The sequence below is a fragment of the Dicentrarchus labrax genome, unplaced genomic scaffold (genome assembly GCF_905237075.1).
Source record: "Dicentrarchus labrax unplaced genomic scaffold, dlabrax2021, whole genome shotgun sequence".
NCBI classification, from domain to species: domain Eukaryota; kingdom Metazoa; phylum Chordata; class Actinopteri; family Moronidae; genus Dicentrarchus; species Dicentrarchus labrax.
Genome location: NW_026136709.1, coordinates 9,095,820 through 9,113,932, shown reverse-complemented (window position 1 = coordinate 9,113,932; position 18,113 = coordinate 9,095,820). Strand labels below are relative to the sequence as shown.

Sequence of the window (18,113 nt, the reverse complement as noted above, 5' to 3'; positions counted from 1 at the left end):
TTTTGTAGACCGCCTCAGTGTTTCTAGTCCAGTCCAGCTTATTATTAAAGTACACCTCCATGTACTTATATTCCTCAACAGTGTCCACAGGGACTCCCTGGATGGAAACAAACAATTAAAGGACTAAATGAGTTACTTTAAGTCCACTAATCAACTGTTGTACACTTTGCTTTAAATGTGGCAAGTACAGGTGCATGTTACTCAGATGTAAAGTATGATTAAGTGCAAACAGTTATCCACAATGTGTGTCATTTAATCTATTTTTATCTATTTTATCTTTCTATCCTTCATAAAGAACAAACTTGTCTGGCCATAAAAGGATCTGGCAGCAAGTTAAAGTTAAATACAAGAACATTGTGCAGGCTGGAAAGTGACTATAAAGTAGATAACAGTGAACAATTGAAGTGACTACATTAGGTGTCTGCTGACATGTTGAATGTCTGTATGATTGTAGCAGTTAAAAAAAAAAGCCCATAGAACTGGCACAGGGGGCGGCCCACAAGCATTTGTGCGGCAAATGGTTCCTTTATTGAGGTTCTCTGCATCCCCAACAGAATGAAGGAAGCTCCCACTTGCAAAACATCTCAATGTAACACAGACCATCTGTGGTACAGTGAGAGCATGGCTTTGTGCCGTCTAGTGCTGTATTTTTGGACCCAGCAGCCTACATAAATATCTTGTCCATCACCTGAGAATCTGTATCTCTCAATGAGATAGTCATCTCCAGGCCAATGGGTCTGACCTATCCCAGAAGACTAAATGCTCGTCTGGATTGGCTTCCTCATCCGTACATCCTCCAAAAGGGCAAGCCATTATGAGGGGAACAGGTGTGAATAATATATATATATATGTGTGTGTGTGTGTGTGTGTGTGTGTGTATATATATATATGTATATATTATGGCATGCCGTTTAGGAAATGAAGCTTTGAATATATGGAATGATTCTTTGAATATACTGATAAAAATGTGAGAATACTGAATGAAATTCAAAACCTAGTTGTATCCTTTTCTTCAAAGTGATAGCCTTCTGAATTAGCTGGTTTTACAAAATGGCATCAGTTGAAATATTACAATACTTTCTTGAACTGGAAAACCTTTTTGCTTTTTCTGTCAGGATTTTGCCTGAGGCCTGTTGTAGTCGGCCTGCCACGATTAAAAAGGGAGTGAACTTCTTCGTCAGGAGAACGGTATTGGGCACGGGTACTATGGGAAGGATTTTGGCCCGTGAGTTAATAATGTTCTCATTGCTCAGTATTGCTGCCACAAGGTTCCTGACTGACTCATTCTCTCTTCTACAAGATGGCAGCAGTGCCTTGATGACCAGTCAAGTTTCATTCCATATATTCAAAGTTTCATTTTATATATTCAAACATTAATTTCCTAAACAGCATGCCATAATATATATACTATATTGCCCTTGTCACAGATTTCATTGAAAACACCTTTGCAACCTTATCAGCTGTGTTTTGTAATCTCAATTATTGCAATAAAACACATATTTATGCAATTTGACAAGCAGTCTTCATTAGCATAGCAATATAACACTTGTCCTGAGTAATAATACTACCATTTGAATCAATATAAAAAGACTGTTGCAATTACAAACAGCCAACAGATTTAAAATGAAATGAGAAATGACAATATATATGTAATATTTGAATGCAGGATAATTAAAATGATGCAACATACTTAGAAAGACCATGGACATGCTGTAAAACACATTAATTCCTCACAGGATTGACGGTGGAAATACAGGTGAATCACTAGGATTAATCTTAGCCTGGCTGTTAGGCTGGTCTGGAGAAGGCTAGCTGCAGAGAATAAATCACCATAGTAACTTGGCCGGGATAAGTTTGAGCTGCTTTCATGCAACCGACTTGTGGCTAAATTGAGCCAGGATAACCAACATATCCCGGCTTAATCCCTTATCTTGGTTTTGTGCAATACCCCTCAGGGTGTAGGCTCGCCCCTGCCCCTTTGTCCCCCTCCTGTGTGCCTGAGGGTGCGGCCTCCTTTTCTCCTGCTGTTCACCTGCTCTCAATCATTCATCATGCCTCAGCCTTCAGAACCCGGTTTTTCCCACTCTGCCAGATTGTTTCAGCCTATGTGGTGGTAACTCGTGGCTCCTCTCAGTATTGGGTCCTTGTAGTTTGGCTTCCTGTGTCGCCCTGTGTCCGGTCTCTTCCGCCATCTCACCCACCCGTTCCTGCGTGGCCGCCCCTCATCCCTGTGTGTGTGTGTGCGTGGATAAAACCCCCTTTAACCTTCATACTGTCTGGGTGTCTGCCGTTACGCCTTGTCACAGGGTAGTGTTAGTAAGTAGAGAGTATTTGTTTGAGAAGAGGATTTAGATGAGGGCTGATGCCAGGGAATGAAGATCTGGCAGCAGCAGGGGTAATGGTGGAAGTGGAGGAGTGTGGCTGGTGTGTGCGGGGGTGAATAAAGAGGTTGCAAGCACGCAGACAGACAAGTAGGAAGACTGGCAGATGAGTTATAATCCACGATGGCTGAACAACAATCTGGTGAGGGGTAAATTAAGAGAATATACTGCAGAAAGATGGGCTGATGAGAAGCTGATATGCACACCGGGGAGGGTGAATGAGCTGATTGCAGGCAGTTTAAGACTGGCATGAGTTATGCCACCTATTTCCATTCCCCTTTGTTTGCTGGTGTTTCTTTGTATTCAAATATATTTCAAAATGTTGTAGTTAGAATTGTTTAAAGAATATCTGAGAGGATGAGGAAGTGTCAATGAGGAAAGCAGTTGAGCATCATTTGTATAATATGTGTACCTGTGTATATACAGTGACTCATTATGTAATTTATTTAATGATGAAGGTATAATATCCTTAAAAAGCACATGAAGTGAAGACAATTTCTTTCTTAATACATAATAGTTTTAATTTATTTTCAGTAATGTAGAGTAATGTGAATATTTGCAGTAAAGGAGAGAACTTCCTGTATTTGTCCAATATAAAAACCAACTGGACTGTGTGGTTTTTAAGCGTACAGGAGGAAGTCGACTTGATATCAAATCACAATGAAACGGGGAAGTTGGTTTGTTGAACTGGATTGTTGCCCTTCAGCTCAAATTCATAAATTGGAACCATTTTCACTTTAAAACAACCAACGAAAGGATCTGATTGTTGCTTGATGTGGGCTTCTTTGGTAAAACAGAATTACTTACTCATTTTATTCCTTATTTAACCCAGAGAGTCGTATTCATTCCCACTGTGTAGACTTTGGTTGTCACTTACAACACAGTAAATTGTGGTTGTACAGAGCGTATTGAATACTTTGTAACTGCACTGATGTGTTTGTTAATCCAGGTGATGAGTGTGATTGCCGTCCTGTCTGTGAACATGGTGACAGCCAACATGTTACTGAGTGTCTTCTTTCTTTCAGGTGAGCTGATGTTCAGTCATTTATTGTTTATCTTTTACAAAGCACAATGTTCTTTACCCTAAATGAATGTGAGTTCTTGTGTCACTGTGACAATACTGATGTATTATCTGGAGATCTTTTGGTGGGTATAAAGGGATCGGCCCCCACTGGGGTCGGGTTCATCAAGGGGGATTAAGGGGAGGTTGTTATCTGCTTGTTGTAAACCAATAAGAATGAATCATTGAAAAACAGTACATTCAAACAAGATTACAATGCAAAATAATACTTTTAATTTATCTTTTGGCCTTTTCTCCGTTTTTCCACATTTTGTTCATTATAAGTCTGATTTTACAGGTGCTTTGGCTGCTTGCCCTCCACACACAAACCTCTTCATTACTGCACCACAGAATATGGAAGCACTGAGTGGATCTTGTTTGCAAATCCCATGTAACTTTAGTGCTGAACCAGAACAAGATTTTAACAGCACAAGAGAAACCTTTGGAGTATGGATAAAAACTAAATACAGATTTGACCTCTATCCAAACAATGTGATTTTCAACAGTAGTAAGACAGTTAACACGTATCCAATGAATATTACTGGAAACCTGAGTCAGAAAAACTGCACCACTCTGTTTTCCAGTTTAGTCACAAGTTATACAGACACATACTACTTCAGAATCATGAACTGGCCTTTCAAAGCAACAGCTGTTTGTGATCCTATTCAAATAACAGTTAAAGGTAAGAGAGCTTTGTTTCTTTCAGTCAGTCTTTAATGTTATTGTTTAGAATAAAAAGTGAAATCAGATACAGTTTTGGCCTAGCACACACTATCTTATTTGGAGGTTTTTCACTTTACCACAAATTTAAATTCTGATTAAACACTGAGTCTATTGTTACAGTTTGACATTAAAATTGTCAAATTCTGAGACACTGAAAAGCAGAACAAACTGTATTCATAGTGCAGTGCACATGCACTTTTGGCACAGAAGTGTTAGCATTTCAAAACACAAAGTGTTAAGTCTTTTTTAATCTACTTTTAGTATAAAATGTGTTTGATTAAACCACAGATTCTCCTCCGAGCCCCAGAATTGAGATCTCAGGTGATCTGAAGGAGAAGCAGTCTGTCACTATAACCTGCTCAGCTTTCACTCCCTGTCCACACTCCCCTCCTAAACTCACCTGGAATCTCCAACAAGACTCTCACAACCAAATAGAGGAAAACACAGATGGAACCTTCACAACTAAAATCCAGGAGAGCATTACTCTGTCAGACCAACATGATGGATACAACATCACCTGTTCTGTCAGATATCCTGTGAATGAGGGAAAAGATAACAAGACAGCAGAGGAGAGAAAGACTCTCAGTGTTTCATGTAAGACAACCAGAGTTTGTTATTGGATCCTGTCAGCACATGATGATTCATGGGATATCAGCTGATTTTTAATGAATAAAGTTAATCTCACATTTTCCTCAGATGCTCCTAAAGACACCTCAGTGTCCATCAGTCCAACAAGTTTGGTGTCAGCAGGTAGCTGGGTGAACCTGACCTGCTCCAGCAGAGCCAAGCCTCCCGTCAGCCGCTTCACCTGGTTCAAGAACAGCACAGATGGACCCATGAATGTATCTGAAGGACCGTTTTACAGCTTCAATGTGACAGATGGAGGAGATTATTATTGTGTGGCTACAAATGATATCGGTAATGAAATATCATCAGTGATTCGTCTTATTGATGCAGGTAAATACTGAACTGGACTGAATAAATTTACTTTGATCTTTGAAAAGAAACTTCTTCTTGTAGTAGTCTCTCATATTTGGTTTGTTTCTCCAACATGACTCTCACAACCAAATGGAGGAAGAGCAATACCATTTCAGAAGGTGACCATGCTGTTGTGTTACAGGTGATCAACAGTTTGAACTGCTTGGCGTCCATGTTATACTGAAGATCGTGGGAATCATAATGCTCATCAGTGTGTTGGTCATCTTTGAGTGGTGAGACAAACCTTTCCATATAATTATTTGCAGATTGGGTCTAATTTTAAATGTGGTTTGACTGTATGAGATCAGTATCATTATAGCATGAACTCAAACACTTAATTCTATCATCTTTCTCTTCCAGCTGGTTTCGATTAAGACACTCCACCAAACCAATGAAGGTAAGCTGCTAAGGAGAGGTATATCAATATAAATATGATGTTCAGCATTCATAAAGGAATAATCCTTGAAAAGCGATAATGCTGAAAGGACAGTTTCCACCTACTGCAGCGTCACCACACCACAATGCAGTGCAGCACTTTACGGCCGGAACACACTGCCTGTGTGCGTCATGGAAAATGTTGCTTTTTATTTTGGTTAAAAGGTTAAAGCAACCAAACAGCCTGTGTGAGCAACGCCTATTTCTCCCACATGTGGTTCTCAGCAAAAATAGATTGTGAAAGTGATCTGTTTATCATCATATCGACAATATAGCAGCAACATTACACCTTTCACTGCTGGTTCGATGTACATCTGTAGAATATGTCACAGACACAGCTGTTTGAATTAGACCCAGCGAGAGAAGTTATCAATTATGCATTACATAGCCCACCTTTGATGTCTCTTGGGATCAGGATCCAATTTATTCATTCACAAAGACACAGATTTCTGATTACGAAACATCCGAAAAAGATACCTGTAGATAGATAGAAACTATATTCCACAGTTAATGTAATGCATTTATGCAGCTCTTTTCTAGTCTATTAACCACTCAAAGCACTTTACCACACATGCCAACATTCACCCATACAAATTAATACGCTGACAGTGGAGGCTGCAATGCAGGGTACCAATCTGCTCATCGGGAGCAGTTCCTTACTAACACCACTCTCTCTTGTTTCACCTCCACAGGATGCAGTAGTGGCACACTATGCCAACACAGTGACTGAGTTGTCAGTACAGTCACACTATGCCAACACAGTGACTGAGTTGTCAACATGAGTCACAAGGAGAGGAGGAAGATGTGGTGTGTAACAGGAACGACATGCTGTATCTTCTCTTCTGTATTCATCTCTCAGTCTGAAGTTTCTTCTTGTTAGTTTTCTCCCGGCCTGTAAATACTTAATGTTACTACTTGCTTTAAACATGACCCCAGACTTGTGTGAATATTATTTTTATGTGATGTTTTTTCTTCTGTTTCTTTGTTAAAGTGAGTATAACTCAAAAGCAAAAACATGTTTAATTATTTTTTCTTATGTTGAACTGATTTACAGAGGTGTATAGTAACGAAGTAGATGTACTTCGTGACACTACTGAAGTAGTTTTTTTGAGGATCTGTACTTTACTTGAGTTTTTTTTTTAATCAAGACTTTAACAATTAACGTTGATGAGGAAGACATAGAAGACGTTACCAAACTGACAACATCTCCTTCGGTAGAAGACGACAGTCACCCACCGTGGTCATACCTGGCAACAATGTTTGGCTACCTTGGGATGGGTGAAAATCCTAAAACATAAAAAGTGATGTGCAACCAGTCTGCAGTGATGGTGCTGTGTGTAGTGAGAATGTATTTTTTAAGTTGTATTCTTAACCAAACACAAGGCACCTAATTTAGTTGTGTTCTCTGAGGCAGATAGAAGGCATTTTTTTGCGGTCTTAGGCAGACAGACGCTTTATTTATAGTTATGTTCTCAGGCAGACACGAGACACTTGATTCACTCACTCTACATGTTTGCTCAGATGTTTTTTTGTTTTTGTTTTATCATACCACATCTATTTCATTCACCTGAAAGTGAAATAAAGAGAACAAGGGGAGAACCATTTTTAGCTGTTTTGCTTATTTTTATGCGCACTATAAAAATACTTTGTACTTTACTTGTACTTGTTCTTTTGATACTTGAGTATATTTTTTTACAAGAATTTTGATACTTAAGTACATCTAATGTGATCTAATTCAAGACTTTTACTCAAGTGATTTTTCTCATGGGTGACTTTAACTTTTACCAAAGTCATTTTCAGTTATGGTATTTGTAATTTTACTTAGTGATTTTTTTCAAATACTTTATAAACCTCTGCTGTTTCTTTTCTTAAGATATCAAACATATTCTTAGATTATGTGATTTATTATAATTAGATGTATGTGATGTGTGTTAAATAAAATAAAAATGCAGTTTTTCATGCAACATAAACTTTTTATCACTTATTCTAGTTATTTAATATATGTATAAAGGCTTGCAATGAGTTGTGTTATAAATGAAAATCCTATAGGATGAATTAGTTATTTGAAACCTAAAGATTTTAAGATTTCATAATATTTGACTTCTTTGCTCATAGGATATGAGCAGTAGGGACTTGTCAGGGACCGAGCTGGCAGGCATGAGGAGTCAAGGGTAAATTTTCACAAAAAGTGAAAAAAAAAAAAAAAAAAAGGTGAAAATAATCAATTTACAAAATTTACAAAATGTTCTGGGCCTATAAAAGAGGTCAACTAAACAGAACTTAACTCAGGCTACATTAACTGAACGGACTGAACATACTAAACCAACCAACCAAACTGACCTAACTAAACTGAGACATTGGGAAAGTTAAATAGTGGCTGATCAGGCCACTCTGACACACAGGGGGAACAGACGATAAAACAAATGAAAGAGTTACCACCATGTGCTTTTGCCTCAGTGTGTGGCTGCTAGGGCGGCCATCACAGGACTAAACTGTCTGTAGTTCTGCAGTAGTTCAGTCATGGGCACTAGAATAAATGCACAACAATACAGAAACATCCATGGTGGTAATACATTTGTATTCAGACAGATACTTTCCATATTGCAGAAGGTTACAGACTTTTATTTGTATATGATAGAATTTGATATGATATACAGATCTGGATGCAGATCCAGAAACTTGTATACCTTTGGATACGGATACAGGTCCTTTTTGTCCAGTAGGTGGGTGAAGTTACATCTAGCAGCTTTCAAACCATACAAAGTACATATTACAAACAAGCGGGATCAATAGGCAGGACACAGACCAGGGTAGTGTTAGTAAGTAGAGAGTATTTGTTTGTGAAGAGGATTTAGATGAGGGCTGATGCCAGGGAATGAAGATCTGGCAGCAGCAGGGGTAATGGTGGAAGTGGAGGAGTGTGGCTGGTGTGAGCGGGGGTGAATAAAGAGGTTGCAAGCAGGCAGACAGACAAGTAGGAAGACTGGCAGATGAGTTACAATCCACGATGGCTGAACAACAATCTGGTGAGGGGTAAATGAAGAGAATATACTGCAGGAAGATGGGCTGATGAGAAGCTGTTATGTACACCGGGGAGGGTGAATGAGCTGATTGCAGGCAGTTTAAGACTGGCATGAGTTATGCCACCTATTTCCATTCCCCTTTGTCTGCTGGTGTTTCTTTGTATTCAAATATATTTCAAAATGTTGTAGTTAGAATTGTCTAAATAATATCTGAGAGGATGAGGAAGTGTCAACGAGGAAAGCAGTTGAGCATCATTTGTATAATATGTGTATCTGTGTATATACAGTGACTCATTATGTAATTTATTTAATGATGAAGGTATAATATCTTAAAAAAGCACATTAGGGGAAGACAATTTCTTTCTTAATACATAATAGTTTTAATTCATTTTCAGTAATGTAGAGTAATGTGAATATTAGCAGTAAAGGAGAGAACTTCCTGTATTTGTCCAATATAAAAACCAACTGGACTGTGTGGTTTTTAAGCGTACAGGAGGAAGTCGACTTGATATCAAATCACAATGAAACAGGGAAGTTGGTTTGTTGAACTGGATTGTTGCCCTTCAGCTCAAATTCATAAATTGGAACCATTTTCACTTTAAAACCACCAACGAAAGGATCTGATTGTTGCTTGATGTGGGCTTCTTTGGTAAAACAGAATTACTTACTCATTTTATTCCTTATTTAACCCAGAGAGTCGTATTCATTCCCACTGTGTAGACTTTGGTTGTCACTTACAACACAGTAAATTGTGGTTGTACAGAGCTATTGAATACTTTGTAACTGCACTGTTGTGTCTGTTAATCCAGGTGATGAGTGTGATTGCCGTCCTGTCTGTGAATATGGTGACAGCCAACATGTTATTGAGTGTCTTCTTTCTTTCAGGTGAGCTGATGTTCAGTCATTTATTGTTTATCTTTTACAAAGCACAATGTTCTTTACCCTAAATGATTGTGAGTTCTTGTGTCACTGTTACAATACTGACATATTATCTGGAAATCTTTTGGTGGGTATGAAGGGATCGGCCCCCACTGGGGTCGGGTTCATTAAGGAGGATTAAGGGGAGGTTGTTATCTGCTTGTTGTAAACCAATAAGAATGAATCATTGAAAAACAGTACATTCAAACAAGATTACAATGCAAAATAGTACTTTTAATTTATCTTTTGGCCTTTTCTCCGTTTTACCACATTTTGTTCATCCCAAGTCTGATTTTACAGGTGCTTTGGCGGCTTGTCCTCCAGACACAAAGCTCTTCGTTACTACACTACAGAATATGGAAGCACTGAGTGGATCTTGTTTGCAAATCCCATGTAACTTTAGAGCTAAATCAGAACAAGAGTTTGACGGCAGTAAACAAACCTTTGGAGTTTGGATAAAAAATAATCCCTATTTTGGCAATAATCCAAACAATGTGATTTTCAACAGTAGTAAGACAGTTAACACGTATCCAATGAGTATTACTGGAAACCTGAGTCAGAAAAACTGCACTACTCTGTTTTCCAGTTTAATCACAAATTATACAGACACATACTACTTCAGAATCATGAACTGGCCTTTCAGAGCAACAGCTGATTGTGATCCTCTTCAAATAACAGTTAAAGGTAAGAGAGTTTTGTTTCTTTCAGTCAGTCTATAATGTTATTGTTTAGAATAAAACAAAAAATAGGCATGTAGCAACCGATAATGTAATAACAGCCACTAATGTAATACCTGCCAATAACGTAATAATTCTGGCCATTTTAAATGTAATAAAGCCAATAACGTAATAATTTGCCAGAAGGTAATAACATTTTGCCAATAATGTAATAAGTTATTACGTTATTGGCTGGTTATTACGTTATTGGCACAGCATTAATATCTGATAATACATAAATAGGACTGCATTTCTTGGAAATAATTTTTTTTTTTGTTTTTGTGCAGTTTGCTCATCAAAAATAGATATAGTGGATGGCATAGTCGTCATATTCATTCATCAAGGGTGTGTATTATGCAGCACTCTCTCTCCTTGCAACCCAGTCTCATATAAAAATGTACCCTGGCTACGTTGGTCCAAAGTGCAAAAACGTAGAGGGTTACAATAATGTCCCTTAAATTGTATGACTGTTAATAACAATAGGACATAAGGAACACAAAATTGCCTTGTACGCGGATGATATCCTTGTGTTTCTGTCCTCCCCTCAGCTATCAATTTCTGCAATTATGAATATTTTTAATAAGTTCAGTAACATCTCTGGCTACAAAATAAATTTTTGTAAATCTGAAGCTATGCCACTGGGTGCCCTGAGTACTACAGAGGCTCCGGAGAACTTCCCTTTCAGATGGTCGAGATCTGGCTTTACTTATTTGGGGATAAAGGTGTCCCCAGACTTGAGGGATCTGCAAAAATTAAATTTGGCCCCAATCTGTACTTCAGTTAAGAGAGACCTGGAGCGATGGCAGAACCTACCCCTTTCCCTGTTTGGTCGAATCAGCCTCATTAAGATGAATGTGCTCCCTCGACTCTTATATCCTTTGCAAATGCTTCCCTTATATCTATCAAGGAAAATCAACCTAGACTTAGAGAAGGCATTTTCCAAATTTATTTGGCAAGGCAAAAAACCTAGGCAGAGGCTTAAGATATTACAATCACCTACAGACATGGGTGGCCTTTCTATGCCTAACATATTGTATTATAACTGGGCCTGTCATGCACGCCACTTCTGGCTTTGGTTACATTCTTATGCTAAGAGAGAGACCTGTATTCATTCCTGGGCTTGCCACCCTTACTCTCCATGGAGCTTAATCACATGTGAGGCAAAAAAGATAAACCCAGAAGTAAAAGGCAATCTTATCATTTATAACAGTATCAGGATATGGCATGATATATCTAAACACCTGGGAAGGAAAACTGTGAAGTCTTTATTGTCTCCCATAACTCAAAATCCTGATTTTCCTGCAGGTGTCAGCTCCCCCACATTCCTCTCTTGGAGAGACAAAGGAATTCATGTAATTGGCGACTTATTGAGAGATAATACCTTACTGTCCTTCCAGCAGTTACAGGAGACATTCAGTATTCCCAAGCACCATTTTTTTGGGTATTTACAAATTAGGCACTTTATGTCTTTACAGACCACCTCATTCTCTACTAACATCTCTTACATTGATGCTGAGAGATTTCTTCTAGAGCGCAAAAACAGAAAACATTTTATAGCATCATTTTACTCACTTCTTGGTTCTTCTGTCTCATACCATATACCAGACATCTCTCATAAATGGGAAAAAGACTTGAACAATGAATATATTGAGGATGATTGGCACGCAACGATACGCCTTATCAGGTCCACATCTACTTGTAACCGGTTGAGAGAAACTCAGTACAAGATACTTCACAGGCTGCATATTACTCCTGTTATTTTAAACAAAATTGACCACTCCATTTCCCCTCTGTGTAACAAATGCAACTTAGAAAGGGGGATGTATTTCCATTACTTCTGGGAATGTAAACTGATTTCCAGATTTTGGACACTTATTTCAAAAGTAGTCAGTGGGATATTTAAAGTAAAAATCGAGAAAGACCCTGGGGTCTTCCTCCTAGGCCTTCAGTCTAGGGACTTGCATCTCACTGCATCACATTGTAAGCTCTTTGAAAAACTCCTTCTAGTTGCTTGAAAATGTATACTGAAAAACTGGATCAAAGCTTTTCCACCTAGTGTCACCCTTTGGTACAGGGAGGTTTTTAATATCCTCCCTCATGAAAGGCTACAAGCTGTCGTAAAGGGTAAGGATGAGTTATTTTTAAAAATATGGACGCCCTTCCTAGATTATATACCTGCAGATCTGAAAAATCTTATATTAAGGGGCAGACAGTTTTCTGATTGGAATAAGACCTCCCCTCGCCTCCCTCAAATTGAGGGACACAGATAGGCTGCCGATGACTGGTTACCCTCAACTCATGAATACATACTGCGGACTGGAGACAAACTAGTACTGTACTTTTTCATCATATGTCATTATCACTAGTATTTTTATTGTATTTTTTTTATTTTTTATTTTTTTTTGTATAACGTGCTGTCTAATGGGTCGGGGTGGGGGGTTTTGTCTCTGTTATGTATTATCTCTGCTTAAAAACAATAAAATGTGTTTAAAAAAAAAAAAATTAAAAAAAAAAAAAAATTGTATGACTGTTACATTTTTTCTGCCTATTGTTTTCATATTGTTTTGCGTCCAAGTCACATGACTTTCAAGATCTCGGCCGTGAGAACAAAAAACATGGCAGACATTTCTCTCATTTTAGTGAAAAAAATCAATATTTTGAGTTAGTTTCTGCATAAAAATGCGTTTTGATTACATTTCTAGTGAGAAATATATATTTTATTTTCATGATATTCACTCAGTGAATGTACATAGTCACTCACTTGCTCGTTGTTGCGAAGATTTTTTTTCAAGATTTTTCAAGATTTTTTCATGTGAAACTGAAACGTTTTGGTTGCTATGGACGCGGCTATCGCCTAGCATAGCTGTGGCACCAGATTCCACATAGTGTAAAATTAAATATCGTTTGTCTTAAAGACATTTGTGTTTTATAACGCAGCACTACAGTAGATTGACGTCAAATATGTCGCTTTTAATAATCACGCCTTCAGTCATGAAGTTATTTTTGATAGCGGAAGTAGCAACATTGGCCGTTAATATGGAGATGAGGACCGTCCGCTTTGTGTCACACGAGCCGAGCAGTTGGCGCGCTGGTCTCCTGTTTTAGTTAAAATATCTTCATTAAACAAACATTGTTGTCTTTTCTTAGCATAGATCATATACATGCATTATAATTATTTATTAGACAGTGTGTGATATTTGATATATTGGGTAGATATACGTTTTCACAAGCATAAAACGGAGGAACTACAACTGGGGTGTTGATGTCAACACAAGTACTGAAGAGGGGTCTAGGGAGTTTTTAAAAAATCCAGGGTTTTACCTAAAATTGGAAGTTGTAAATACTTAATTGGTGGCATTCCAGGGGTTTGAGGGGATGTCAAACACATTTTTGGCATCATACTTTAAATATTGTCTTGTTAAATGGGGGATTTTTTATTTTTACACCATATCCTACAGTTTTTAAATGCTGTGCCAATAACATAATAACCAGCCAATAACATAATAACTTATTACATTATTGGCAAAATGTTATTACCTTATTGGCTCAAAAACTTTATTACGTTATTGGCTTTATTACATTTAAAATGGCCAGAATTATTACGTTATTGGCCATTATTACATTATCGGTTGCTACAAGACAGTTTTGACATAAAAACAAAACAATGTATATATTTCTTGGTTCTCTCTGTTTCTCAACCACAGATTCTCCTCCGAGCCCCAGAATTGAGATCCCAGGTGATCTGAAGGAGAAGCAGTCTGTCACTATAACCTGCTCAGCTTTCACTCCCTGTCCACACTCCCCTCCTAAACTCACCTGGAATCTCCAACAAGACTCTCACAACCAAATAGAGGAAAACACAGATGGAACCTTCACAACTAAAATCCAGGAGAGCATCACTCTGTCAGACCAACATGATGGATACAACATCACCTGTTCTGTCAGATATCCTGTGAATGAAGGAAAAGATAACAAGACAGCAGAGGAGAGAAAGACTCTCAGTGTTTCATGTAAGACAACCAGAGTTTGTTATTGGATCCTGTCAGCACATGATGATTCATGGGATGTCAGCTGATTTTTAATGAATAAAGTTAATCTCATATTTTCCTCAGATGCTCCGAAAAACACCTCAGTGTCCATCAGTCCATCAGGTTTGGTGTCAGCAGGTAGCTGGGTGAACCTGACCTGCTCCAGCAGAGCCAAGCCTCCCTCCCGCTTCACCTGGTTCAAGAACAGCAAAGATGGACCCATGAATGTATCTGAAGGACCGTTTTACAGCTTCAATGTGACAGATGGAGGAGTTTATTACTGTGTGGCCACAAATGATATCGGCAATGAAACATCATCAATTCGTCTTAATATTAAAAGTAAATACTGAACTGAACTGAACTAACACTTAATTCGTTAAAAGGTGAAATGTGTGCAGTGGCTATAGTTTTGTTGCATGCTTTGTTTTAGTTGTCAATTAATTTTGGTTTGTTTGTAGGAGCTGAACCACCCAATGGATCTCTACAGTGGGGGCCAGTTCTTGGAGGAATTATTGGGATCATCATGCTCATCTGCCTGGTTGTCTGTGTTTGGTAACTATCACAAATTAAAAGCAGCTAATGTGACTCAGTTACCAGTGCTGGACTGTAAGCTATCACTAGTAATAATATCTCTTTCTTGTAGCTACTATTAATACATTTCAGTAATTCAGTAATAATATTACACTTAACCCGCCAAAAATAATTATTTACAACCTGACTTCAGTTTCCACCCTTTCCCGATTTCCAACAATAACCCTAATCCTAACCCCCAGATTTATTTTCGTAATTGTTCACGTCACAAAGTAGCAAACTAGCTTGGAAGATTGAAACACTTATATTCAGCTCATTACTTTGATCTTAAACAAATCTCGATTCTGGGTCTGAATTATGGGGAGAAAGAATGCAATTACCAATGTTATGGGGTGTAGCAAATATATATATAACAAATTACTGTTGGCACGGAGTAATAAGTAAACAGGTCAATAATATTGCTTTTGAAAAGAGTAATGAGTAATAAATTCCATTTTTGAGTAACAAACCCAACACTGTTAGATAGGCTCAAGTTTCAGCTACAGTCACATTCAAGATGAAGATTTTTACATCTCTGCACCAACATCTCAAAGGGCAAATTTTCTACACTTAGTTTACATACTAATCCAGATTTCTCTTTAATGGTTTGTTTTACAGCATTCTTGTGCGTTGGAGGCGAGTGAAGTCCACAGATTCAACTCAGCAACAGAATCAGGTGGGGAAATTATACAATATAAGATGTCTGCTGTGTCCAGTAAAAGCTGGATCACAACTCCAAATCCAGATAAAAGTCCACATCCAGATACTCACAACATTTCATGTTTGTTCAGAGTCCAACAGGTGAAGAGCTGACTGAGTCAGCAAGAAAAACAAAGCAGGAGGAAGAAAACATCCATTATGGAGAGATCGACTTCTCCAAGAGGAGACCTGAACCGTCCTCTGACTCAATGCAGGACAGTGGACAGCAGCAGGAAACACTGTATGCACAGGTCAAAGTGTCAAAGCCAGCAAACAGATTAACTCACACTGCAGACAGTGCAGAGAATCTCTACGCTCAAGTGAAGAAAACATGAGAACCGTTTTTAAAAAACAAAATGACATTTGTGTAGAATGAATATTTAATGTGCATTAATGTTTTATGTATACAAGATGTTTGATTTCAGTTGACGTAGACAATGGAGCCTGGATTGAGGACATGCAAATACATGTTAACATGACACCAGAAGCAGTTCTGCACACACATTAGCAGTCTTGTGCAAGATTATTTTTTATTTCATTTTGAGATATGTTCTGATGATGTTTGACAAGGCATTGTAATCTTGTTTTGTTATGTATCGTGAATCCTATTTTCATCATACAAATGGATGTCATGTATTTTAATTGCACTGCAAAAGATAAAGACATTGTGTCTGTAATTGAAGATACATATACATATAAGTGTGGTCTATTGTGTAACAGTTAGGACGATATATTGACAGAAATGGAATATAATATTCAAAGGGTTTCTTTAGTGAATAATTAACTTAAAACAAGAATTGTTATATTTTTGTTACCTTAGAATGAGTATTTTTGAGTAAACAATAAAATACCAAAATAAGGTGGATAATCAGGTAGAATTAAACAGTTGAAACAAGAAATGAGCTATAGAAATTAAAATATACCTTCTACAGTTCCACTGTCATTCTGTGGAAACACTGTTAAGCTCTAAACTGCTCTCAATAACCAAGAATAGGCTGCAGTTGAAGTTGTGTCAGGTTGAACATTTTGCCAGTCAATTTATACACAGTTGTCAATTCATAATTTAATAATTAATTTATTTTAATACTTAATATAAAATGTTAAGAATCGTAAATAATAATTAATAAATAAGGCTACACTATAAACCGGTGATTGGTCAGCCGATACTGCTTCTAGTGATTTGGTTGAGGGTTAGTCTCCATCTCTGTTATCCAAAAGCTAAAACAACAAGGTCTGATGAGATACTAGTTCCAGTACTAGTTAGCAGGGACATAGTGCAGATACCCATAATAGGTTTTAATGCCACTGAGGAGCTTATGAGAGATAGAGAGGACCAAGTTCAGCCAAGTGAAAGTGTAGCTTTGCTCTGAAATTCATTCAGGTTTGGTGGAAGCGCTCTAATGCCCGCTGACTCTGAGCATGGTATGCGGAGGCCTGGTTGTGTTGGACACGAAGCTGCTTCAACACCTGTGAAAACATATGGGAAGAGAAACTGGATCCCTGGTCAGACTGAATAACTTTTGGAATGCCGAATAGTGAAATAAACTGAGACAGTGCTCATACAACAGACCTTATTGTGGTCTCTCAAAACGGGAAAGACAGCCCAGTTTATGAGGTAAAGCCTGAATGTGGAACAGGGACCGGCAGAATCATCACAACATGTTAATGCCATGTAATGCTTTGCCACTTGAGGAACCAGCCCAAAATACAGTGGGAAGACAAAACCCTCATATTCAACAAAGAAAGAGACACAAGGATAATAAAAGGAAACCTCAGAGGACTCCGAGAGCTCAGATGAGGAGATACATTACCAGAATCAGAGACTGAGACACTGCCATCAGCAGCCAGGAGAGCAAAGTCTTGCACTTCAGATCACTCCTGAAATAAGGCCTCAGCCTGAATTTAGTGCTGAAGCAGAGGATTTACAACGTCATATTTTTGCGTGGGAGACCAAAACTTTGCAGAATGGAGGACGAAACAGCAACCTCCTCACACAATTCCCAACAAAAAAAGCCCCAATAAAAGCCAATAAAAGCCCCAATAAAAGAAAAAGTCCTAAAAAAAACAGCTCGCCCTAAATCATCGAAGGTATGGGAATACTTCAAATTTAGTCCCAAACTTAAATGTGTCGTTATTTGCGCTCTTTGCCAAATGGAGTTGGCGTACCACACCAGCACAACAGCAATGTGGGAGCATCTGAAACGGAGGCAGCCCATTGTCACTGGTGAAGGAGACAATAACAAGTAAGTACTAACGTTGGCTAATGTCGTGTTTGTGTAGTGTGTTTTGTAGCTTGAGCTCTGCGCACTTCGGTGGTGCTAGCTAACTATCTTAGCTCTCCGTGCAGTTTGTTCGTGCTAGGTTAGTTAGGTTAGCTACTGGCGCCTAGACGGCTGTGTTTAGCTAACGTTAGTTATCATCTAATGTTGGCTTGAATGGTAGCTAGCTTACGGCTGCAGAACACAGCTATCTATAGTAGCTAACGTTAGCTAACATGAACTTTAGCTACTAACCTAGCACGAACAAACTGCACAGAGAGCTAAGATGCGTTGGTTAGCCTAGCACCGAACACCTAGATGTTT

At 38.2% G+C, this 18,113-nt stretch overlaps 1 protein-coding gene and 1 long non-coding RNA gene across 2 annotated transcripts in view; one reads left to right on the top strand and one right to left on the bottom strand.

The window, feature by feature from the left end:
- The window catches only part of LOC127369796 (uncharacterized), a 58,296-nt gene extending 54,249 nt beyond the window's left edge, over window positions 1–4,047 (bottom strand). The window contains exon 1 of the long non-coding RNA XR_007886118.1: window positions 3,919–4,047. This is a non-coding gene — a long non-coding RNA (uncharacterized LOC127369796). The remainder of the gene's footprint in view (window positions 1–3,918) is intronic.
- The window catches only part of LOC127369769 (B-cell receptor CD22-like), a 48,056-nt gene continuing 33,011 nt past the window's right edge, over window positions 3,069–18,113 (top strand). The window contains exons 1-7 of the mRNA XM_051411503.1: window positions 3,069–3,169; window positions 3,331–3,406; window positions 3,740–4,123; window positions 4,453–4,758; window positions 4,861–5,121; window positions 13,939–14,244; window positions 14,347–14,419. Coding sequence (XP_051267463.1) covers window positions 3,155–3,169; window positions 3,331–3,406; window positions 3,740–4,123; window positions 4,453–4,758; window positions 4,861–5,121; window positions 13,939–14,244; window positions 14,347–14,419 — 1,421 coding nt within the window. The 5' untranslated portion in view covers window positions 3,069–3,154. The remainder of the gene's footprint in view (window positions 3,170–3,330; window positions 3,407–3,739; window positions 4,124–4,452; window positions 4,759–4,860; window positions 5,122–13,938; window positions 14,245–14,346; window positions 14,420–18,113) is intronic.